The sequence below is a fragment of the Pseudogymnoascus destructans genome, assembly GCF_001641265.1.
Source record: "Pseudogymnoascus destructans isolate 20631-21 unplaced genomic scaffold scaffold_15, whole genome shotgun sequence".
NCBI classification, from domain to species: domain Eukaryota; kingdom Fungi; phylum Ascomycota; class Leotiomycetes; order Thelebolales; family Thelebolaceae; genus Pseudogymnoascus; species Pseudogymnoascus destructans.
In genome coordinates, this window is record NW_020167534.1 from 466,192 (window position 1) to 490,105 (window position 23,914).

A 23,914-nucleotide genomic window follows, 5' to 3' on the forward strand; every position below is an offset into this window, starting at 1 on the left:
TTGCCGCTGAATTGGGTCGGGCGGTCAGTGGGGTAAGTTACTTCCCATCAACCGGACTATCGTTGCTCCCTTACCGAGTCAGGACCAGGAACTAGGAAGGGACCCCATGCACCAAAAGTTTTACCATCCATCAGAAACGTTACAAACCACGAACAATATCTCCGTCGTTAGGCAGAGAACCTCACTTCAGTCTTTCCTTCAGGTCGCTAGCGATGTTTACTGTACTATAGATTGGTTTCTTCTTTTATTTCAACTTTCGCTTCCTCAATAGACAGCTTCAACTCCGCAACCCGCCAGGATGAACACCATGGCCTCGCGCACCCTGCGCACCTCCTCGCACCTCCAGCACAACTCCCCACTCGCCAGCATCTTCCTCCAGCACATCAACACCTCAATCCCCCTCAGCCAGCGACACACCCCACGCGCCTACTCAACCGACACCACCGAGTCCCTCACCACGGAAAAACCCCGCAACAACCGCCTCAACCCGCCCGCCTCGACCCTCCCCCCACCCCTCGTCATCCCCCCCAAGAACCCCGACCAATCCTTCTTCCGCAACCTCTTCAACCAAGGAAAAGGCTACCTGACCTTCTACAAAACCGGCGCCCAATTCATCTTCACCAACCTCTCCCTCTCGCACGCCCCGCAAGAGCTCGTCGACAAGAAATACGACGGCGCTGTCTACGAAGCCGTTCGCGACCGCAACTTCAGTCGCGCGCATTACCAGCTCCTCCTCCGCTCCTGGCACGACATCAAGCGCCTGCCTGTCTTTGCGCTGATATTTATCGTCTGCGGGGAATTCACCCCGCTCATCGTCTTCGCCTTCTCAAGCGTCGTGCCGTACACATGTCGCGTCCCGCGCCAGATCGAGGCGGATCGCGAGAAGATTGAGGCAAGACGCAAGACCTCGTTCCGTAACTTGACAATGGCGTTCACGCCGGGGAAGGAGCTGGAAAGGGAACAGCTGCTGCATATCTCGTGGTCGTTGGGCTTGTCGAGCAATATGTGGGATCACATTGGTGGCACACCGGTGGCGCTGTTGAAGGGGCGCGTGGCGAGTCATGTTGAGTACTTGCAGACGGATGATAGGCTGATTAGACGCGATGGGGTGTTGAGTGACTTGGAGGATGAGGAGGTTGCGATTGCATGCACCCAACGCGGGATTGATGTGGTTGGGCGCAGTGAGGAGCATTTGAGGGAGATGTTGGAGAAGTGGATGGCAGCGAGTAAGAATACGCCTATGGAGAAGCTGTTGCTCACGAGGTATGTTTCTTCTTGGGGAATTGGGTTGAGAGAAATGAGGATCCATTGCTAACGGCTCGGCCTCATAGACCGAATGTCTGGCCAGTGCCGGCGAAGAAGGGCAACTGATATCCAAGCACGACGGACACACTTCACGGCATTTGGGCATTCACGGCATCCATTCCGATCTCTGGGACATCTGTATTACCATCTACTACATCAGCCGCGATATCCCATCTCTATGTACACTAAAGCCATCCCGCACGAAGGCGTTCAGGAAGATAGACGAGCTCATCCGCTCAATTGAGCGGAGGGAACGAACGAAGAAAGAGAGCCCAGAAAGGGCTACTATATGTAGAACACCATATTCAGCTCAGATATATTTAATGTACCATAAGCCAGGTTAGCAAATTTAATCAACGTATTCTTGAATATTTAAATATTCAAATATTACGTAAGCTTGAATATTCAAATTCATGAATTATTTATGAATATGAATAACGTGCATGTATAACGAAAGTGCCAAACAAGCGAAAGTGCCAAAATCATGCGGTCGTAACCAACTTTTCGCTTCGCTCAAGGTTGGAGTAAGCAATGTGAACGCGCCCGAAGCGAGAGGAAGCAATGTGCACGCTGTCAAATTGCGACCGTAAGTACCTACACATAGTAATTTATATGTAAAGATACCTAAATAAGCTATTCTACGAAATTATCACTTCCTTACTCCCACTCGCTCCCACGCTCGCTCTCATACTGGCTCTCACACTGGCTCTCATACTCGCTCTCAATTTGGGGGGCTTCTGGGTCAGGAATTGGCTCCTCGAACTCTGGAGGAATTGGGAGCCCCTCTTCGTAGAGCTGGGCAATCATCTTCTTTCGGGCACGCTCTTCCTTCCGTGCCTCAATTCCTGCCCTATGAAGCTGTTTCCGGGCCTGGTTTAAGGCCTGGCGGGCTACCCGGGCTTCTTTAGCTACGAGCTTCTGGGCTTGAAGCTCGGCTTTCTAGGCCCGAAGCTCGTGAGCATGAGCAGCTTGGAGCTCACCTCCAAACTGAAGGCGGGCCCGGCTTCGGCTTGCCCGCTTCTTCGACTCCTCAACCTGCCGCCGAGTAGTATGTAGGTCAAGCTCTATAAGCTGGCCTGAGGCTACAACCTCTTCTGTTCCGGTAAGCCAGTTCCTATAGCTCTCTTTTGAGGGGCTACTAAAGCCCTCCGGAACCCGGTTTTTCCAGTGCTGTAGCCCCTCTTGTCATACTGACATTCGTTGCACTCAGTTTGCTATCAAACTCAAGAGCAAACTTAGAAATCTCCTCCTCAAACCTACAAGTCACTATACATATTTTGGCTTGTCACACCAACAACAAGAGCAATACTACTCAACGATTGCTACAACCGTCTATGATTCATTACACGTCATCGCTCCTTAGTTACCCACAAGATTGGTTAAGTTATGACATAATTTGTCTATAGGGGTACTCTGACCTTGGACCTCCTTTCACTTCCTATAGGCTAGGAACCTAGGAGATGGTTCTATGGGATTCTCTTACGTCGACTACAGTTACCAAGCCTGGTTAGTCATGGAAAGTCATGGAAAATGAGAGAACTACACTCCTTTAGCATAAATAGGATTGCCCTTTCCTTAAGAAAGGGCAAGCAGACAATACAGTAAATCGACTATCACATACTTCCACGTCTTTTGTCGCACTCTCTAATAATAATTTCGACTTGACACTAAAACGTGTTGAAATAGCCAAACACGACAGGTTAGCTTCGAAAAATGGTATAGTGTCGAAAAAATCAACGAGAAAAGATATCATTGTGATAAGTGATATTAAGGATGCAATAATGGTAGAGGAAGAGGCGCAGAAGAAGAGAGAGGCAGAGGCATGAAAGGTCCAGGATGCAGCAGCAGAAGCAGAGATAGAGACACGAAAGGTTCAGGAAGCAGAAGCAGTAGAAGCAGCAGAAGCAGCAGAAACAGCAGAAACAGCAGAAGCAGCAGAAGCAGCAGAAGCAGTAGAAGTAGCAGAAGTAGAGGTGGAGGCAGAGGCGCAGAGAGAGAAGGAACGAAAGGGGCTAGACGCGGACGCCACACAGAAGGCCGCAGCTACTCAGAACAGCTTAGACGCCAGCAAAAGCACAGACACTGAGAACAGCATAGACGCCCAGAACAACATAGACACCCAGAACAGCACGGATGCCCAGAACAGCTCGGGCATTCAACCTGTCGCAGATACGCAGAAATCTGCAGATGCCCAGAACAGCAAGGATGACCAGAACAGCTCGGATGCTCAAATGGTCGCAGATACGCAAAATGTCTTCGACGCCCAGAAGGATGGTGTACTACCAACGCAGAGAGAGACACCAAGGAGTGATGCAGATCTAAAAAGAGCGTAGAGATGCAAATGGGGACTCTTAAAACGGCAAAACGGAAACCTAATGAGCAACAATCTAATGGTGGCGCTCAAAGCAAGTGATTAAGGCCATACGTTCGAGTGGGTACTAAACAGGAGAACTCACAACAGTCCAAATATATCGCTTGAAACAAGCGATTACGGCCATATGTTCAGATGGGTACTACTCACGAGAAGTCACAACGACGATTGGCTATAGCAGGACCTCTACATGAGAAACGTCATAGATGCTATATAAGACAGAGTCGCCAACAGAGAGATAGGCAGAGACATGCCTATCAGCAAGATATACGAACAAACCCCCTATCTACCCAAAGCCTTTTCTCTGCACAGAAGCAGCAGGATGACCTGTTTAATGACGAACGAAGGCATGCATTACTTCGTGCATATCGCAGAATCTATGAAGAAAACCCAAACACTCACCTTGCCAATGCTGGGCAACTCGCCACCCATATATTCAAGTACGGGCGCCCTGCAAAGGTATGGACAGCTGGTAGTGAAGGATCCCATAATGTGGGATTTAGTTTTGATACTGTCTCTATACATGGAAAGTGCGACTGCAAGTACGACAACGCAGATATATTACTCCTTACAGAGGAAGAGCATGCTATATGGGCAGCTAATAATAATGACCCGAAGCTCATTATTATTTGAGACCACAAATTCTTGGAGCGACGACCATATCAGATGCTGCAAAAGTGGTTCAAGGAGATGGAGACAGAGGCTCAAATCTCTACAAAGCCAATGCAAATCGATGTCCAGATACTTAATAAAGATACAAGCAGACAAGCTGTTGAAAATTTAAAGATACAGGACGCGTTTACCTTATGGAAGAATGCAGAGGCTTCTCTAGAAGTTTGCATACAAAATCCGCCTGTTAATTTTCTTAATATTGCAGACTGTGGGTATGGATGCTGGCCTGCAGGTGTCACCAAACACTACAGCTATCTACGGAAGGTTGTTCGCTACTGTGAATCATTAAAATATAATGAGATCAACGTGGGAAAGCCAACATTTCTACCAGTCTGCCCAGTGGATATCCAGCAATGTATGGGGTTTTCAATTGTCGCCCAGCGAGGGGCAGCCTCGGGCTGGCATAAGGATCAGAACGGAGTTTCTACCATGTTAACACTTGAGGGACACAATGACAACAGCAAGCCAGAAGACGTCGTTAAATACTGGCCAGTGTTTCCAATTAACCGCTTTGGGCCAGAAGAGCAGGAGGCATTTCGGAATGGCTTCATGGAGCATGGTGAGAACTGGCGATCAGAACTACAAGGGCCACAAATACCAGTCATTGCACTAGTGTGTGGGGATACTCTTATTCAACCACCTGGTACTATACATGCCCCTATAACCCTCACTGATTGCATTTTTACTGGTACAATGGTTTGGCGAGAACAAGATTTGAAACTTTCTTTGACAGAATGGCTTTTCCTCACAAACAATGGCAGTTGTACAAACGAATCTTTACCGCAGCAAACTCCAGAAATCTTACAATACTTACCAGAGGTAAAACTTGAGCTGGAAAAGTTTGGGTATGCGGTTGAAGAGCTCCCACTGCTCGACTTCTAGATCTTGCACGAAGGATGCAGGTGCTCTACCACCTGTGGCAAGAGGTGTGGCTGTGTTAAGAAAGGAGTTTCTTGCAGCCTAGAATGCCACAAGGGACTTGGAAGGGATTGGGTGTGCTGCTTATCTTTTTTAGCTACCGAAGAGGAGGCATAAACCATGTTCAGGGGAGATTGGGGGATGGTTTGGTGTGCGAGCTTTCATTTTGGCATTTGATTCGGGGCCCCCTTTTTAAGGGGCCCTCTATAATTAGGGGCTGTCGGGGTATTTTGCTCTGAATATATATACCTAATAACTTTTTAGTTACATTACGGCAGTGTTACGGCTAAGTGCTAGTGCTATGGCTAGCACTTACAGCTGCAACCTCACGTGATGGATAACATTGGATATCATGGATATTAGATAACATTGGATATCTTGGATATTATGTTATCCATGTTATCCACAGATATCCCTTTGGCACGACGCCACTATATAAGTAGATAGTATTTCCTTAGATAGGAGCTTCATGCTCAACTCAATATAGTATTCTTTACAATACTGTAACGTGTTACTTGGAAAGCCTTTGTGTTTAATTCCCTGCCGCCTCTGTCAAGTCAACCTTCCGCAAGAAACCTCTGTGTCTTCTATCGTTTAGAAGTCAGCGTTACAGGCAGGTGATAGTACTGTAATTAACAATGCAGTTTAAATTAACAATCTTACTACTACTACTTACATGCAAGTTTTCATGTGGCTATACATCATCCCAGGTGCCTAGTAGGGGCTATCGAAATGTAGCATATTATGTGAATTGGTATGCAACCTACTTGTGTGCTTTCGACAGTCTAACGATCACAGGGCCATATATGGCAGAAAGTTCTTTCCACAGGATCTACTAGCGGATAAACTCACGCACGTGCTTTATGCGTTTGCTAATATATGACCGGATGGAGGGGTATTCCTATCAGATGAATATGCTGACACCGATAAACATTTTGAAGGGGAGTCTGCTGCAAATGATGCTGGGACTAATATATACGGCTGCTTGCAGCAGCTTTATATCTTGAAAAAAAAAAACATCAACACCTCGAGGTCCTTCTTTCAATTGGTGGCTGGAGTTATCGTGATAACTTTGCAGTACCAGCTGCGACACCCTCTGGCCGCTCTCGGTTTGCTTCATCTGTAGTCTCCCTAGTGCAGAACCTTGGTCTTGATGGGGTAGATATTGACTGGGAATATCCAATGGATGACTCCCAAGCTAATAACTTTGTTCAACTACTGTGCAAAGTCTGGACTGCGCTTGATGCATACAGCAACCGACTAAGTATTTCGTATCCCTTTCTGCTTACAGTAGCTGCTCCTGCTGGGCCCCAACAGTACAAAGTACTACACCTTGCTAAAATGGATCAATATATTGATTTCTGGAATCTTATGGCTTATGATTATTCTGCACCAAATACGGCTACTCACCAGGCGAACCTCTTCCACGACCATGATAACCCAAAATCTACACCATTTAACACAGAGACTGCCGTTAACTACTATGTATCACAAGGAGGCATTAAATCAGATAAGATAGTGCTTGGAATGCCTATCTATGGCCACGCATTTAATCTGACAGATGGTTTTCGGCTTCCATCTACTAAAGCCACTGTTGGAACATGGGAGGCAGGTACTTATGATTTTAAGGTGCTGCCTATAGCTGGTTCCAAGGAGTATTATAATAGCACACTTGGCATAAGTTATAGCTATGATGGTAATAAACGAGAACTCATCAGCTATGACAATAGCAGTCGTAAAACAGAAGGCGGCTTGGATTCAGACTATGGATCTTGGAGGCGCCATGTGGTGGGAGAGTAGCGCTGATGCCAAAGGGGGAGACAGTTTGATTGAGGCAGTCTCAAGAGAGTTGGGACGAGACAATGGCTCAGGGCTAGACACTACCGTTAATCGGTTAGCTTACCCAGATTCGATTTACGCCAACCTTCAGGCTGGGATGCCAGACTCCAAATCTTGTCCAGGATCAGTTGTTACCACTTCAATGAGTATAGCTACTTCCACCTTTATAACCAGCTCTCCTACAGGTACTAGCTCAATTGCTATTGCCTCTCTATTTCCGTTCGTTGCATATACTGAACCAGGCTGTAAGTGTCTAGTTATATGGCTTTATATATCCCTAATTATCCTTTAGGTACTGGTCTTGTATCTACGACTGACGATGTTTATGGGGGGGACCGAACTACTATTCTTGGTGCATTTTTTTCTAGCTTTAAAATTATTCGTCCCCTTCAAGGGAGAGAACAGCTTGATTTCAGCACCGGAGATCCAGATTACTGTGGGCAGTTCCTGCATTCCTACTGGCCGCGAGACTCACTAGGTAAAGGGGAATAGGGGAACTAAAGATCTCAAGTGCTAACGTAAAGCAGTAGGATGTGTTGATATTGCTAAATTTAGGTGCATGCGGCTATGGCTCAATTAGTTTATATAGAATTAGAACATCGCTGAAGATGGAACAAGAAGTTAGGGCAGAATGTTTCAGATACAACGATTATAATAAGGGTAAAAGGCGAAGATATTGCAAGAAACGAGTGAATATGGTGAGTTGGTTGAGTTGAGAGAGTGGGAGGGGCGAGGGTAAATAAATGGCAAGCGACGGAAAAGGTCAACTTCAACTCCTGAGAGTGGAAAAGCTGGTCTTATCTCCTGATAATAATTACAATTTCCTATTTATTTGTGTGCATAGATCGTACCTAGCGTCCGTTCCTGATCATACTTATACTAGGTCGTAATACAAGAGATCTAGTTAACAGGATTGCACAAGGACTCACCCTTGTCAATATTGAGAACCTCGCCAGTGACAAAACGATTTTTCGCCAGGAAAAGCACACCTTGCACTACCTCGCTCTCAGTGCCATTCTCTTCGCCAACGGGCACCAACTGCATCTGTCTCCCCTCGTTATAAGATGGGAAGTAGCCTGGCGCAATACTGTTAATGTGTACATTGAAGACTTGGAACTCGTACGCCATCATTTTAGATAGGTGGATAGTAGCAGCCTTAGAAGCGCTGTATGAGAAATAGCCACTTAGGCGGGATTGGAGTCCTGACATGGAAGCGATGATGATGACGGAAGCTTTAGCGTGACCATCGCCGCTACACTTCTGGAGCAGCGGCAGGAAGGCTACCGTCTAGCGGGGTTAGCAAGTTAGGTAGCGTAACGACAATGAATAAGACAGACTGTGAAGTAGATAGCAGATACATTAGTGTTAAACGTCGAAAGCCATTCCCTCTGATCCTCGGCGAACAGCATCTGCTGCAACTCTTTTGCGTTCATACTAGGCGTCGTGCCGCGCTCGCCTTAAGACCCTGTCGCAGTGACTAACAAGTTGATGCCGCGGTGCTCGCATTTCTCAATCTCGCCTACAAGGTACATTAAGTCCTCGGTGTGGTTTCGAACCAGTAGAGGAGCACATAGCGAGTTACACTATAGTGGGGGATGGTAAGGGTGTAGGGTTCAGGGTCGATGCTGACCTGTTGCGGTGGAGGGATCAGGGCTAGGGTTGGGATAACCGAGTCGGGCCCATTTCGGGTACTTAAGGAAACAGACTCAACGGGGTTCCCCCTTCATCTTTTTTGTATCCTTCGTAGTAGACCTATAGGATAGCATCCGTTTAGCCTCCAACTCGCACTCTCATATGCTATTACTGTGAGCTGGGTGCCCTGTGTCCTTACAGTGCTCACCGGGCGTGTGCTGGTTATCAAGTCCTTAATTATAGGGTTGATGATGGGTTGGTGATCTAAATTATTGCTTAATCAATGATGCGTGGACAACGGAGGATGAGAACGGACTACAGTATTATCTCGTTAAGTCGATACATGATTAGTCGATTTTCTGGATAACTCGATAACTTTCTTCGGATCCTTCCATTCGTCATACAAATCACGATACACACGATATTGAGTCCCTTTTCCCAATTATCGACTTAAACTAATTACTGGACTACTCTTAGAATACCTTCAAAATGCCTTTGAAAAAGCTCTATTCTATGTCTCTTGAACAGCGAAAAGCCCTCCGAACTTGGCATCAATCTCACCATCCGAAACCTACACAAAAGGCCACTATACAGTGGTTCCCCAAGAAATACAATCATCGACTTAGCCAATCTACAGTCTCAGAATCCCTTAGCTCTCAATTTTCGGACCTTGACGATACTTCTAATACTTTGGAAACAAACAGCTCTAAAGCTCAGCGTCGCTGCGCTGTCGCCTGGCCTGAATTAGAAGCTGCTCTTTACGACTGGCAGAGGCTTATTGAAGAGTGTGGCGGCATTACAACTACAGAAATCTTACAATCAAAGGCGAAGATTATCTGGAATCAGCTACCACAATACCGTGGACTACCTATGCCAGAATTTAGCTACGGATGGATCGTAAAGTTTCGACAACGGCATAATATATTATATCAAACTCTACATGGCGAAGCTGGATCTATTGGTGTCACTGCAGAAGAACAAATGAAGGCTATACAAACTATTGCGGGGGAGTTTTTAGAGGACAATATTTACAACATGGATGAGACTGGGCTTTACTGGAGGATGAGCCCTTCAAAGGGCTTTACAACACGATCAACTCCAGGACAGAAGAAGGACAAAGCACGCATATCAGTAGCCATTTGTGTTAATGCTGCTGGAACAGATCGACTTCCTCTTTGGTTTATTGGAAAGGCTAAAAAGCCTCGAGCTTTACAACATGTTGATGTAGGGGCAATGGGTGGGGTTTGGAGGTGGAATAAGAAGGCTTGGATGAATCAATTTGTTATGGCAGATTGGCTAAATGCTTTCTATACTCATATTGGTACGTCACGTTCTATACTGCTTACAATGGATAACTTCTCAGCCCGTATCGCCGCAGTGGAATCGACGCCTCCTCCTCCAAACATACGAATTATCTGGCTTCCTCCAAATGCGACCAGTCGATATCAACCTCTCGATCAAGGTATTATAGCCTCTTTAAAAAGCTATTATCGTCGGCAATGGCTCGAGTTCATGCTCGAATATTTTAGCAACAACCTGGATCCAATCAAAACAATGACAATACACTTTGCAATTCGCTGGCTTATTCGATCATGGCATCACGACGTTACAAATACGACTATCTACAATTGCTTTCGAAAAAGCACGATTCTTTTATGCCCAATACAGCTTCCTATACACCCACTCCCTGTTCTAAACAACTTATATACTCGAGTACAACAAGCTGGTCATATATCAGACGCTATGGACATTTCGAACTTTTTGAATCCAGCGGAGGAGGGAATACAAGAGGTGGAGGGAGGCTTAGATGAGGACACAATTCTACAGGAGGCGATGGCTCCATATATACAGGTTTCCAATGTTCAAGATGATGACGATGAGGAGCCCCAGCGTCCTGTGCTCACCACACAGAACGCTGTACAAGCCCTCCAAGTTCTGATTGAGTTCTCAGAATCTGAGAATAGTGGCATCACGGATCCAGCATCATTTTTGCGCTCTTAAGAGCGCGTGGAGAGGCAATTAGTGGCCAAACAGGCCAATGAGTTGGTTCAAGGCACGTTGGATGGATGGATGGTTTAGCTGAGGGGCTACTCCGGGTCTACTTCAGATCACTTTCTAACTCGATATTTCTATAAGTCGATATATTTATGCATGACCAATTACATCGACTTAATGAGATAATACTGTAGAACCCATCTTCTCCCGACACATCCTTGCAATCCATCAACGCTTTAGCGAGGTTACTGGATGAAACGAATTATAGCCGCTGGACATGTGGGCATCACAATACTGCTAGCCAGACTCTCCCATTCCTTTCGTTCCTGATCTTCTCTTTCCTCTCTCTCCCTCCTGAAGATTGAGCAAAGATGAGAATACGGGAGTAGGTTGAGATGAGGATGCTCAGAAGTCAATCTTGCCTCGCTGGTTCTTTTATCCACAAAGATTTATAGAAAGATTGAGGGTCTTATATGTCTATTCATTTGCGCACTCTCCAATTAGGGAGCACAGCTATTTCTGGAAAGTCTTGAAGACTGTGGCCACGAAATTGGATAGGCGTCAGATTACAAGGAACTGCTCAGCCATAGCTCAAAGATGACTGCTATGGAACACGATAGTAGGAGATACTCTAATATTTCCTATTTCGTCTGGTGTTAACGTACATGTATAGCGAAAGCGCCAAACAAGCGAAAGCGCCAAAATGATGCGGTGACCAAACCCCCCAACTAAATGTTAAATTCCTCAACAACAAAACATGCCCCATAAAAACGATGAAAGCCAATTAGTGCTAGCTATCCAGGCTATGCAAAGCGACCCAAAGTTACGCCTTCGAGTTGCTGCTAGGATCTATTCTGTGGACCACCGCAAGCTAGGTCATCGTCTAGAAGGTGTACCTTCACGACGCGATATCCAAGCCAACTCACGGAAATTAACTAACCTAGAGGAGTCCGTCCTTGTTCAGTATATACTCGACCTAGCTGCCAAAGGGTTTCCTCCTCGGCTGTCTGTTGTTGAAGATATGGCAAGTCGACTACTTGCAACACGCGACGCGTCACGCGTTGGGTCGCATTGGGCTTCAAACTTTGTTAAGCGGCGTGTAGAGCTCCAGACACGCTTTCAGCGCAAATACGACTACCAGAGGGCTAAGTGCGAAGATCCAGAAGTTATTAATGGCTGGTTTGAGCTTGTGCGTAACACAATTGCGAAATATGGTATCGATGAAGCAGATATCTACAACTTTGATGAGACTGGGTTTATGATGGGCGTTATCTCAACTGCTATGGTTGTAACAAGCTCAGACGGGCGGGCAAAAGCAAAGAAGGTACAGCCTGGTAATTGGGAATGGGTTACAGTAATCCAAGGCGTTAGTTCTCAAGGTTGGGCAGTACCACCATTTATCATTGTTGCAGGCAAAAACCACCTTACATCTTGGTATGAGAATAGTGGATTTTCAAGCGATTGGGTGATTTCTGTTACTGAAAATGGCTGGACTACAAACGAGAGAGGCATGGATTGGATTCAGCACTTTGAGAAGCATACAAAGGCCCGGAGTGTTGGTGGTTATCGCTTGTTAGTCCTTGATGGTCATGAGAGCCACCACTCAGATGAGTTTGAGGAGTACTGCAAGGAACACAACATTATTACGCTTTGTATGCCTGCTCACTCTTCTCATCTACTCCAGCCACTTGATGTTGGCTGTTTCGGCCCGTTAAAGCAGGCCTATGGTCGGCAAATTGAAGATATGATGCAGGCTCATATTTCTCATATTACAAAGGATGACTTCTTTCCTGCCTTCCACGCTGCATTTAACACTACAATGACGGAAAGTAACATTCGAGGCGGGTTCCGAGGGGCAGGGCTTCTTCCATTTGACCCTGAGAGAGTGATATCTACACTTGATCTTAAGTTAAGGACACCAACGCCTCCAAGCTCCCGCCCAGGTACTGCTCAACCTTGGGTTTCTCAGACACCAAACAACCCAATTGAAGCTATGTCACAGTCTACATTTATTAAAACTCGGATTTCACGCCATCAAAATAGCTCTCCAACCTCAATCTATGCAGCTGTTGACCAGTTTACAAAGGGTGCATCGCAAATAATGCATCAATTAGCACTGCTAAAGGGAGAGAACCAAAACCTACGACAGGCAAATGAAGTACTAAGCAAGCGCCGGAGAGCTAGGAAAACACGACTACAGCAAGGAGGATCACTTAGTCAACAAGGGGCGCAAGAGCTACAGGATGAGAGGGATGTTGTGCAGCAGGTAGAGCAGGAAATAAGGGCAAGCCATGGTCGGAAGCCAAGGGAAGAAACCCGTGCCCGTCGCTGTGGCAAGTGTGGTGAGACTGGGCACAATGCGCGCACGTGTCAGATTGTAATAGACACCTCTGAGGAAGAGGACTCCGAGTAGTTTCAATTGATTTCTAATGTTGTGGTAGATTTATCGCAATGTTTGTCGTGAGGGTAGATAATTTTGGCGCTTTCGCTTGTTTGGCGCTTTCGCTATACATGTACGTTACCGGTTCGTTCAGTATTGATTTAGATTAAATACAGTAGCATTGCAATGGTATGAGCGACCGAGTCAAGCTCCGTCATCATCCAGACAACATCATGACTAGATCATAGCATGAAATCAATTTTCTAATCACTCACCCTTCATCATTCTCCACGTAATATCGAGCGTATATCATAGCAGAAAATCAATTGCCTAATCACCCAGTTATTCATGCGCGTCCACATGTCTGTGCTGTGAGGAAAATAAAACTTCAGAGCATGATTATAGATGCAATTGCTTCGCTAAATAAAAAGAAGAAATTCTAGCTCTTTAGGCTCGAACATTTAACAAAAGTGCTCGTGATCGAAGAACTCCACCCTCTCAGCAAGCTTGGTCATGAATAACAACTTTCCACGACGGGGGTCGAGTTCCAGGAAACACCACGCAAGTCACCTTGCCCCCATTCGGTCCCGATTCAAGAACCGTTCCATAGCCTTCATCAGAATACTGACACAGCTTAAACTGTCCGCCGCCATTATAGGAGTACTGGTTACATCCGACGGCAGATATCGGTAAGCAGCTCTGCGTGCCGTGACCGTAACCCTGCGTTGCTGCTGTATTGCCATTGCAAGCTTGAGCGGGTGAGTATCAGTTGTAGATATAGCTAGACTGGAGGGCTGGTACCGCTTCAAGAGGCACAGCATACGCGCCGACAAACAGCACCTCGGTTAAGATAGCGGCGAGTCAGAAATAACCGTAAAGCCATAGATTCGGTTCTCGTTGTCACGAGCATCATCACGTGCGGACTCCAATCACGTGCGCTGCGGTGCCAAGGTGGAGGGTCTTCACTCCGAACCCTGCCCGGAATCGTATATAGTAGGAACGCGGACCTTTGGAGGAGGGTCAGCGTTCAGTCTTCATATCAATAGAGGGCCTTACTATGTAACTATCCATAACGTGACTTCCCGCTGCCCTGTTCTACCAAGGCTCTCTTACATTCTGAACGCTCATCCATTCCTACGTTTAGGAAGAACAGCCCAGTAGGGAAGTCCAGAAAGAAGCTGAGAATGCCGCCCCATCAAACCCGTCAAGGCAGCGAGCATCGAGCATGAGCGCAGTGAGGCTGCTGCACCAGGCGAAGAAGCAACTCCCGCTTCAGGGGCCACAACCCCATTGTCACGGGTTTGCAGCTCCCCAGGGATTGAGGCCCAGATCGCTGCTGCCATAGCACTCGAAGCTGAGCTGCAGCAGGAGCTTGAGTTACGGGAGACGGGAGAGCGGATTCGGAAGCTGCAGAAATAACTAGAATGCATGGACGAAGCGGAGGCTTCACCCCAGACCCTCATGACCTCGGAACGCAGCTGGACGCCAGCGAGCTCGATATCCCATGATGGCCTTCCGCGAAGCCTTAGGGCAAAGGCAGTCTCGGAATACCGAGGGAAGACAGTGTGGAAACACTCAGAGTTTATTATGAACTGTGAGCTCGCCTTCTGCCTCGAACCAGGGGCGAATAAGTCGGACGAGCTACGCTGCAACTTTGCGATGACGTGGCTCACAGGAGAACCCCGCGACGCGTGGCTCCGACACGAACGGGAACCTGGGTTCCAGAAGACCTGGGAGGAGTTTAAGAACTTCCTCCTCGACCTTGTCCAGGACCCAGTGAACTGAACGATCTCAACGGCCGTCAAATACGAGGAGGCGCAGCAGCGAGGCGGCCAGACAGCGCAGGCGTTTGCCACCTACCTCGAAACCTTAGAGGCGGACATGCCAGCCTATAGTGAGGAGCACTGGGTGCAACACCTCCTCATGAAGTTATGGCCAGATGTGAGAGCGAAGGTCCTTACTTATCCCGAGATTCCGCGTACCCGGGTTGCACTCATCGCGCTCATAGCGCGGTTTGAGCAGGCGGACACATCTCGTGTTCGGGAAGGTAGCGCAAGGGAAGGCCGTCAGCAGAGCCGGCCTGATAGGCCTCGGAAGAGGCCCTCTAGCAGCTCAAATGAGAACTGGGGCACCACAAGGTCCTTCCAGAAGCGCCCCCGCCTACCCGACGCTGAGGAACAGCGGCAGAAGGAAAACAATCTTTGCTTTACCTGTGGAAAGGAAGGCCACCGGGCAGCGCAGTGCTTCGCCCAACAGACTGAGAATAGCTCGCGAGTGCGAGCAGTGGGGCCACGGGCGCCCTACCAGTCAAAAAACTAGACCCCTCCACTGAAGCCCCAATGGCTGGAGAAGGTGCGCAATGGGGAGCTTTGAGTCTGTCAACCTATGTCGACGTGAAGGGAGTGGAGGCGTGGCGGACCCTCCACGCCCTTGTGGACAGTGGGGCGACGGAAAATCTCATGTCCCACCTCATCGCAAAAGAGATGGGGGGAAACTGGAAACTGAACTTTACTATGGCAAGGGGGGTTGGAGAGCAAGAGATTCCCTTGTTTGGGAAGGCTCAGCTTACCCTCCGCGTCAAGGACGATAAGGGGGTAACAAGGGAGGGTCAACACCCCTTCGTTACTACTGTCCTAGAAGAATATGATCTAATGCTTGGGTATCCATGGCTACACCGTGAGAATCCAGTGATAGATTGGAAGGAGGCAACCTGGAGGTTCCCTATTGAGGATATCCAGTACTTCTCAAATGAGGAAGCAGAGGAGATTCGGGACCGTAGCGAACCAGTGTTCGTCGCGATGCTACACCGTATCAAAGAAAGCAAAGGAGAACCCGCACCCCAAACAATCCCAAGGGAGTATGACGCTTTTCAGGACGTCTTCGACGATGAGGGGGCAGCGTCACTACCAGAGTACTCAAAGCGTGTGGAGCACGCAATTGACATTGAGCCGGGTAAGCAACCCCCGTGGGGACCCATATACAGCCTCTCCGCGAAGGAGCTGTCAACCCTTCGCGTCTACCTTGAAGACTCCCTGCAAAGGGGCTGGATCCGGAACTCAACGAGCCCAGCAGGGGCACCAATCCTTTTTGTCCCCAAACCTGATGGTTCCAAGTGCTTGTGCGTGGATTATCGTGGCCTAAACGCAATGACGATTAAGAATCGACACCCTATACCCCTCATATCTGAGATCCTTGACCGATTAAGTGGTGCAGAAGTGTTCACGAAGCTTGACGCTAAGGATGCGTACCAGCGGATGAGAATTCGGAAAGGGGACGAGTGGAAAACAGCTTTCCGAACAAGATACGGTCTGTTCGAATACGTAGTGATACCGTTTGGGCTATGCAACGCCCCCGCATCATTCCAAGCCTACATTAACGAAGCGCTTGCAGGACTTGTGGATGTGATTTGCATAGTGTACCTTGATGATGTGTTGATCTACTCGAAGCACAAGGAGGAACACCCGCAACATGTCCGCACAGTCCTCGAGCGGCTTCGGAAGTTTAAGATCTACTGCAATCTAAAGAAGTGCAAGTTCTCAACGACAGAGGTCGAATTTCTTGGGTTCATCGTCTCCACAAAGGGGGTGTCTATGGACAACTCGCAAGTTGACACAATCACAGAATGGCCAGAGCCTACAAGTTTCCGAGACCTACAGGTATTCCTTGGGTTTGCGAACTTCTATCGGAGGTTCATCGAGGGGTATTCTAGTGTAGCGCAACCCCTCATGGGGCTCTTGAAAGGAAGTGACAAGGGGAAGAAGAGTGGTCCATTTTCATGGAACGGTGAGGCAGCAGAGGCTTTTCGAACGTTGAAGAAGGCCTTCACATCCGCTCCACTCCTCCACCACTTTGATCCAAGTCAGCCTATAAGACTAGAGACGGATGGTTCAGGAATGGCCATTGCGGCAATCTTAACCCAGCCAAACACAGACGAAGCGGGGGTGATGCGGTGGCACCCCATTGCCTTCTACTCGAGGAAGCTCAAGGACACGGAAATCAGGTACGATGTCCATGATATAGGCTCCTCGCCATCGTGGTGGCCTTTAAGCACTGGCGCCACTACATGCAGGATAGCAATTTCCCAGTGACGGTGAGGACTGATCACAATAATCTGGTTTACTTCATGAAGAAAGTATCCATTAATAACCGGCAGACTCATTGGATTGAATTCCTAGCAGGATTTGATTTCCAAATAGAACATCGACCTGGCTGCACAAACCCCGCAGACGATCTGAGCCGTAGGCCTGACTATGTCGACCGCCAACACCAGGCGTATAATGGGTTGCTCCCTACCTTGCAGCAGAAGCTGGCAAGGGGGTTGAGCGAGGCTACGAGAGATAGCGAGGGCGATGCGTCGCAAGAGAGTACTCGAATCCGCACTGTCTTTGCAAAAGCAGACGAGCGAACGGAAACAAAAGACATCCTCTACAAATAGAGAAGCTCATACGAACCCCACGAAAGGGTGGTGAGGAGCCTCTGCAGAGCCCACTGTCCCGATGCCGAGCCGTGCTCGGAACAGTCGAGGAGACACCATATGAGGAGCCCTTAGTAGATCTCTGCAAGCTCATTTCCCAACTACAGAATGGTGATCCATATCTAGGGGACCGGGTGAAGCGAATGAAGAAGCAACATCCACGCCATGAAGGCATTGAGAGAGAGTGGGCGCTACGGGTAGAAAGCGGAATACTATACCAGAATGGTATCATACCAATCCCACGAGACCCAGCCCTTATAGAAGAGCTTCTCCGAATACACCATGATGACCTGCTTGTGGGCCACTTCGGAGTTGCGAAGATGCTTCAGCTGCTTAAATGCAAATACAAGTGGCCGCGGATGGGCAAGGATGTAAAGGAGTATGTCAAGACTTGCCAAATCTGCCAATGGATGGTAGTGAAGAGGCACCGCCCCTATGGCGAATTACAATCGCTTCCACAACCAGAAGGCCCTGGAAAGGAGATCACAATGGATTTCATAACGGGCCTACCACCAAGCCTACACCCAATAACGGAGAAGGCCTACGACTCTATCCTTGTAGTGAAATACACCATATATATTGCAACAAATAAGATGATAAATGCACATGATTTGGCTCTGCTCATCGTCCGCTACGTCCTACCAGAGTTTGGAATCCCGAATGGTATTGTGTCAGACCGAGGCTCAGTATTCATGAGTAATTATTGGGCTGCGCTCTGTTTCTACCTTAAGATACGGCAGCGTCTAAGCACCGCTTTCCACCCGCAGATAGATGGCCAAACTGAGAGGCAGAATCAAACAATTGAGCAGTATCTCCGGTCGTTCGTAACAAGCCTACAGGACGATTGGGTAGCACTACTACCGCTTGCGCAAGCCACATACAATAACTCTCACCACTCCACCATTCAAACTACCCCCTTTTACGTGCTAAAGGCTTTCCACCCACAAATGGGAGACGCAAGTGTCGCGGACGCCCCTCGGAAGGGAGACGTACCCGAGGCGAAAGAGCGGGTAATCCAAATGCAAGAGGAAAGGGAAGCGTTAGCACGGCACTGGGTAAAAGCGACCCAGGTGCAAACGAAATACTACAACCTCAAACGTAAGCCAATGGAATATAGCATGGGGGACAGGGTGCTACTATCAACGAAGAACTTAAAGCTTCGACGACCAAATAGGAAGCTCTCAGAACGGCTTATAGGGCCCTTTAAGATCGTAGAAATCATAGGGGAACAGGCATACCGGCTTGAGCTGCCTCAGGAAATGGGCGTGCATCCAACCTTCCATGTGTCCCTCCTTGAGCCTTATCATGAGAGGCGAGAGACGAGTGTAGGGGTCACGGAGGTGCCACGAGTGGGAGGGAAAAATGTCAATTCATCTGCTGCAAATGGCAGGAAGCTGCCAGGTCAGCCCATTCCTCAGGTCACTGGAACTATCTGAAAGTACAAAAGTGCAAGGGGCCACAGCCGGCCAGCGCACACGAGGCGGGGCCTCAACCTACGCGTCCTGGTCCATTTCCTCAGGAACCTCCTCCTCAGCATCAGAGGCCACAACGGTCGCCAGCTCCCAGTCCTCAGCGTCCTCATCATCCACCAGCGGGTCCTCCTCACCCTCGCTACCAGACGACTCGTACTCCTCAGTCGCAGCGACGGTAGGGTTGTGGACGTGCTATCAAGGGTCAGCATGGAAAGCGGGGGGCAGATGGAGGGGCAACGGACCAGCGCCATCTGGATGTCACTCGCGTGCCTCATGGTACGGCGTAGGCCGCGAATGTCAGAGGCGATCTCCAGCATCGCCAGGCCAGTGTTCACCTTCTGATGCTTGGAATCCTCCCCAACGAGCAGGCGGCGACGCATCACGTTCTTTCCAGCCTCAACAAACTTTGTGTAGCGGAGCTGAAGCGCCTCCAAAACATTGGCGCGGCGGTGCGCGGTCATTTGGCTGAAGTTTGGGCGAGGGATGCTGGGATCGACGGCGCCCTGGTACTTCTCAAATGCTGCCATCAAGCGATTGAACTTGCGGAAAGCTCAGGGGGGAATCTAGAATGCAGGGTCAGTGGAGTAGGAGGTGAAGCGGAGGGTAAACACGCACGGGGAGACAGTTCGCCCGATGTTCCTGGCAGTATGTGCAGCGGGTCATAGCATTGACGCGGGAGCAGCACATATCCTCACGATCCTTGTACACTCTCTTAGAGCAACGGAGACACATGGCGACCTTCGGCTTGGCGCGGCGGGGCTTCAAGGGCGAAGACATCACCTCTGACATCGTGTCAACGGGTGGGAGGCGCGCATGACGCAAAGGGTTCTCCGGGGGTTGGACCACAGTGGCAAGGCGACTACCACGAGCGAGGCCAGACGGAGTGGCAGCAGTGGCATTGCTTGGGCCAGGCACCGGGGCAGCCTCAGCGCCACGGGGAGAGCTTTGAGAAGCTCCGGCGTCAGGTTTCTTTCCCTTGCCTTTAGCGGGGCGTTTGGGGCCCATCCTGAAGAGATCTATCGGTTGAGTCAGTAAAGAGAAATTGAAGGTGGTGAAGTTGGAGGAAAAAGGGTGAAGGAGGAAGCGGTCAAAACGACACAACAACACAACAACGCGCAAGCGACCCGGGACCGCTTACTCAGGGGCAGGGCTGCCGCTAAGCGGCCACGGCAACAAGCCAAAATAAACAACACGGGCCGAATTCACTTCTCGGGCTCAAAGGGGCTCGAGCCGCATAGAGGGGGATAATTGTCATGAGCATCATCACGTGCGGACTCCAATCACGTGCGCTGCGGTGCTAAGGATGAGGGTCTTGTTGAGTAATATGCGTGTGTATTCCTGTCTATCTATTGCTGCCTGAAATTGCAGGGAAGTGGTGCTGAGATCATGTGACATATTACAACACACCCCCCCATGTATCCCAGTACCGCATACTAAGTAGGAAGGCTCGCAGGCAAATCCGTATGGGTCTGAATTTGGAGTTCTGGGCCAACAACCTTTTTCTACCCCCACCCTCGCCACTACCAAGCACCAACTTTCCACTCTCGCACAGCTCCGTACGCGACTCACAATGACTGTTATTGGTGAAATCAAGCCTCAAGACATGGCTCTGGTTGAGATCAGGGCTGACCTCCATGATGACTTGCCGGAGTATGAGAGGGTCAAAATACCATCCCTACCCCCAATTGTGGTTGGCGTGGAATTGGCCCGTCCGTACGGTGTTGCTGGTGTGGTGGAGTCTGACCACCCACAACAGACAACGGCTTGGTACATCCAGGCTGTAGGAGACATGGATGCTGGCTGTGACCAGTGTGTACACGATCGGGGCAGTGCTCGGGCTCGTCCCTTCTTCTCTGCCTGCCATCACTATGGCAAGCTGCAGGAAGGAGCCTGTGGTAACTGTGCAATGAAGCACAAGTCAGCTGCTTGTTCCTTGAGTAAGTTTGTACCTTTCTGTTGATTCCTATGCTGCGTACGACACTAACACATAGTAGGCCACAAGAAAACTTGGAGACCTGCCATGCCACCACCTCCGCCATCTCCCAAAGCTGGGAAAAGATCTGGCACCCGTGCCTTCGCCCGACAGAAAGCTATTGATGAAGAAGCTGCTGCTCAGCTTCGTGGGTAATCTCCGTACGCCTCACTCCTAGTGCTCTCAGTGTTCTGGTGCTCTCGGTGTTCTGGTGCTCTCGGGTTCTGGTGCTCTCGGTTGTGAATGAGGCCTAAATGACAGTGGATTTCTCTGCAATTTTAATGTGACAGGTCCGTACGTAGTTGTGAGTGTGGGAAAATGGGTGATTCTTCTGTTCTTGTATAGTAAAAGTCAGGGATTTCTCCTGCTCTTGTCTGCCTTCCCCCCTTTGTTGAAATGGGTTTGGAATTTCGAAAAAAAATGAATGTGAAATCTCCATGCATATATTGCATCTATGTCGTACGGAGTTGTGTAGTCTTCCAAATGAGTGTATGTTTATTATTTCCCAAGGTATTCCATTGGGAAAGTTGAAATAAGAACGCATAGTAAAACTAGGTGTAACTGTAGGCGGCTTTGGTGCTTTTGAGAGTTCTACCTCCGTACGGAACTCATCCATTAGCTATTCTTGTCTTGCCTCACTTTTCAGTTAGTGAAGTAGAAGACTAGACTCTTTGGTCTAGGGGGCTGCTTTCCATAGTACAAAGGTAGCCAGTGCTTCGTACGGGGTTGTGTTGTATGTATGCACTCCTATAGGAGATGCTTTATGTCTACAAGGTTCAAATGTTTAATGAACTCCTTGTGCTTCTGATGGGGTAGGGCTTTGGTGAATCCATCTGCTGGCATTTCGTACGTAGCTATCCATTTGATATTGAGGTTCCGATGCTCAACCTCCTGTCTTAACCAATGTGAGTGGACGTCAATATGCTTCAGCTTTGTAACTAGCTTTGGAGACTCCTTAAGTAAGATCCGTACGGTCTGCAAATTATCACAATTAAGTGAGTATTGCTCGTTTAGATCGAGTTTGATTGTGTTGAAGAAACGCTGCCACCAATAGAGCTGTTTCGCACTGTGGGACAAAGCTAGAAGCTCTGCCTCTGTTGTAGAGGTTGACACAGTCTTCTGCTTTGAGCAGCGCCAGTCTATTGCCCCTCCAAATAAGGTAAACAAATAACCCTCTGTGCTCTTTCTTGTTGATTCGCAGTCTGCGTACGAAGCGTCACTAGAGCATTGAAAGCGAGCCTCTTGAATATTAGGTCCAAACTGAAGAGCTAGGGTCTTAGTATCCTTAAGGTAGAGTAGAAGTCTGTCGACTGCAGCCATGTGGTCTGGGCCTGGATTGATGAGAAATTCAGATAGTTTCTGTGTCGTACGGGCTATATCAGGTCTCGTTACAACTGCTGCGTAGTTTGCTGATCCTACTTTCTGTTGGTAAAGATGGATTTGTTGCTTATCTGCCTGGCCGTCAAATTGGGTTAGGTTGTCTGTAACCATTGGCGTTTGGGTGGATCGAATAGAGGCTACTCCGTACGTAGTTGTGATCTTGTCGATATAGGAGTCCTGGCACAGCCATAGGGTTTTCTGGGTGCGGTCCCTCACAATTCTTATGCCTAAGAACCATTGAAGTTCTCCTATTTCTCGAAACTCATACGCTTCCATCAGTCTCGTACGGAACTGTGTTGCCTCCATTTTGTGGCTAGGATGGCTAAGGATGCAAATATCGTCAACATAGAAGAAGACAATAATCTTTGAAGATACAAAGAGGCACTGTGCTTCTGGGACCTGTACGAGGCCTAGAGCCTTGAGTGTCTCTGAGAAGTCTTGAAACCAGAGTAAGGGGGACCTTCGAAGTCCATAGAGTGCCCTGTTAAGTTTCCAGCATTTTCCTTGCTCCTGGTAGCCGTCTGCACACCGTACGTAGACCTCCTCATCAATACGGCTGTTTGTGAATGCGTTTATAGCATCTAATTGTTGTGTATCCAAATCAAAGTAGGCTGTGATTGCCATAAAGGCTCGGAAGGTTTTCGAAGCAAGCGTAGCTGCGTACGTCTCATCATGGATAGAATAGCATTGTAGGTCGCCTCTTACAACAAGTCTAGCCTTATATTTAAGAAGGTAGCCATTGTCATTGAATTTGTATGTGAAAACCCACATAAAGGGTATCACAAGGTTCTGTACGGAGCTGTCGTTGACAGATGTGAACGTTCCTTGCTTTCGAAGGTCTCCTATTTCCTTTGCAGCTGCAGCTTGGAATCCTATTCAATGTGGATGAGTTTGGAGTTGATTCCAGAACTTTGGAGCAGCTGGTAGGTCCGTACGGTGTATGCTCTGTCGATTGAACTCCGTTCCTACTAGGAAAGCTTGGTGTAAGCTTAGCTTTGCTTCTGGTATCGCTATTGTAGCTAGGTAGACGTCGTGTCTTCGTACGGTGTCCTCAGGGCGTTCCGGTGTCATTTCAGGCGTTTGAAGTTGTTCCTGTAGCTCTGTAGCTCCGTGGTCCTTCTGAGTAGGCGGCTCTTCTTGAGGAGAGGAGGTGTTTGTTGCCTCTGATTCGTACGGAATTGTTGTCCCGTTCTGAGGCTGTTGTTCCCCCTCAAACTCCTCATCTTCTTGATCTTGAATATCTGGTATTTCAATGACCTGAACTGTCTTTTCGAGCTCTGTTTGGACAAGCTGAGCCTCGTACGAAGGGTCATAAGCCTTTGTCTCATCAAAGGTAACGTCTCTTGTAACTATAACCCTTTTAAGTTGCGGAACCCAAATGCGGAATATGTTTGTAGAGTTATAGCCAACTAGGTAGCCTATTTGGGCGTTCCTCTGTATCCTCTCAAGCTTTGGCTTGTTTAGAATAAGGGCATAGGCTCTACAGCCATAAGCGCGAATATGA

At 48.4% G+C, this 23,914-nt stretch overlaps 6 protein-coding genes across 6 annotated transcripts; 3 read left to right on the top strand and 3 right to left on the bottom strand.

Annotated features, from left to right (window-relative positions):
- The first annotated feature begins 142 nt into the window (after nucleotides 1–142).
- Nucleotides 143–1,674, top strand: VC83_04672 (uncharacterized protein). The gene has a single exon (XM_024468301.1). It carries the CDS (start codon nucleotides 299–301, stop codon nucleotides 1,313–1,315), a length of 1,017 nt encoding a protein of 338 aa, XP_024322713.1. The 5' UTR covers nucleotides 143–298; the 3' UTR covers nucleotides 1,316–1,674.
- A 288-nt stretch (nucleotides 1,675–1,962) lies between these two features.
- VC83_04673 (uncharacterized protein) lies at nucleotides 1,963–3,058 on the bottom strand (the record flags this gene model as incomplete). The annotated part of the gene is made up of 2 exons (XM_024468302.1): nucleotides 1,963–2,244; nucleotides 2,927–3,058. 2 exons carry the CDS (start codon nucleotides 3,056–3,058, stop codon nucleotides 1,963–1,965), a joined length of 414 nt encoding a protein of 137 aa, XP_024322714.1.
- Nucleotides 3,059–3,086: 28 nt separating this feature from the next.
- VC83_04674 (uncharacterized protein) lies at nucleotides 3,087–3,638 on the top strand (the record flags this gene model as incomplete). Its single annotated transcript, XM_024468303.1, has 2 exons — nucleotides 3,087–3,089; nucleotides 3,141–3,638. 2 exons carry the CDS (start codon nucleotides 3,087–3,089, stop codon nucleotides 3,636–3,638), a joined length of 501 nt encoding a protein of 166 aa, XP_024322711.1.
- Nucleotides 3,639–4,214: 576 nt separating this feature from the next.
- Nucleotides 4,215–5,709, top strand: VC83_04675 (uncharacterized protein). The gene has a single exon (XM_024468304.1). The coding sequence runs from the start codon at nucleotides 4,343–4,345 to the stop codon at nucleotides 5,228–5,230; it is 888 nt and encodes a 295-aa protein (XP_024322712.1). The 5' UTR covers nucleotides 4,215–4,342; the 3' UTR covers nucleotides 5,231–5,709.
- Nucleotides 5,710–7,979: 2,270 nt separating this feature from the next.
- On the bottom strand, nucleotides 7,980–8,538 carry VC83_04676 (uncharacterized protein; the record flags this gene model as incomplete). The annotated part of the gene is made up of 3 exons (XM_024468305.1): nucleotides 7,980–7,984; nucleotides 8,035–8,392; nucleotides 8,443–8,538. 3 exons carry the CDS (start codon nucleotides 8,536–8,538, stop codon nucleotides 7,980–7,982), a joined length of 459 nt encoding a protein of 152 aa, XP_024322709.1.
- A 10,541-nt stretch (nucleotides 8,539–19,079) lies between these two features.
- Nucleotides 19,080–20,063, bottom strand: VC83_04677 (uncharacterized protein; the record flags this gene model as incomplete). Its single annotated transcript, XM_024468306.1, has 3 exons — nucleotides 19,080–19,250; nucleotides 19,301–19,597; nucleotides 19,674–20,063. 3 exons carry the CDS (start codon nucleotides 20,061–20,063, stop codon nucleotides 19,080–19,082), a joined length of 858 nt encoding a protein of 285 aa, XP_024322710.1.
- Nucleotides 20,064–23,914: the final 3,851 nt, after the last annotated feature.

Bases quoted from the DNA above. Each gene is read 5' to 3' on its own strand.
- VC83_04675 (XM_024468304.1), top strand. From the start codon at position 4,343: ATGCTGCAAAAGTGGTTCAAGGAGATGGAGACAGAGGCTCAAATCTCT.
- VC83_04672 (XM_024468301.1), top strand. From the start codon at position 299: ATGAACACCATGGCCTCGCGCACCCTGCGCACCTCCTCGCACCTCCAG.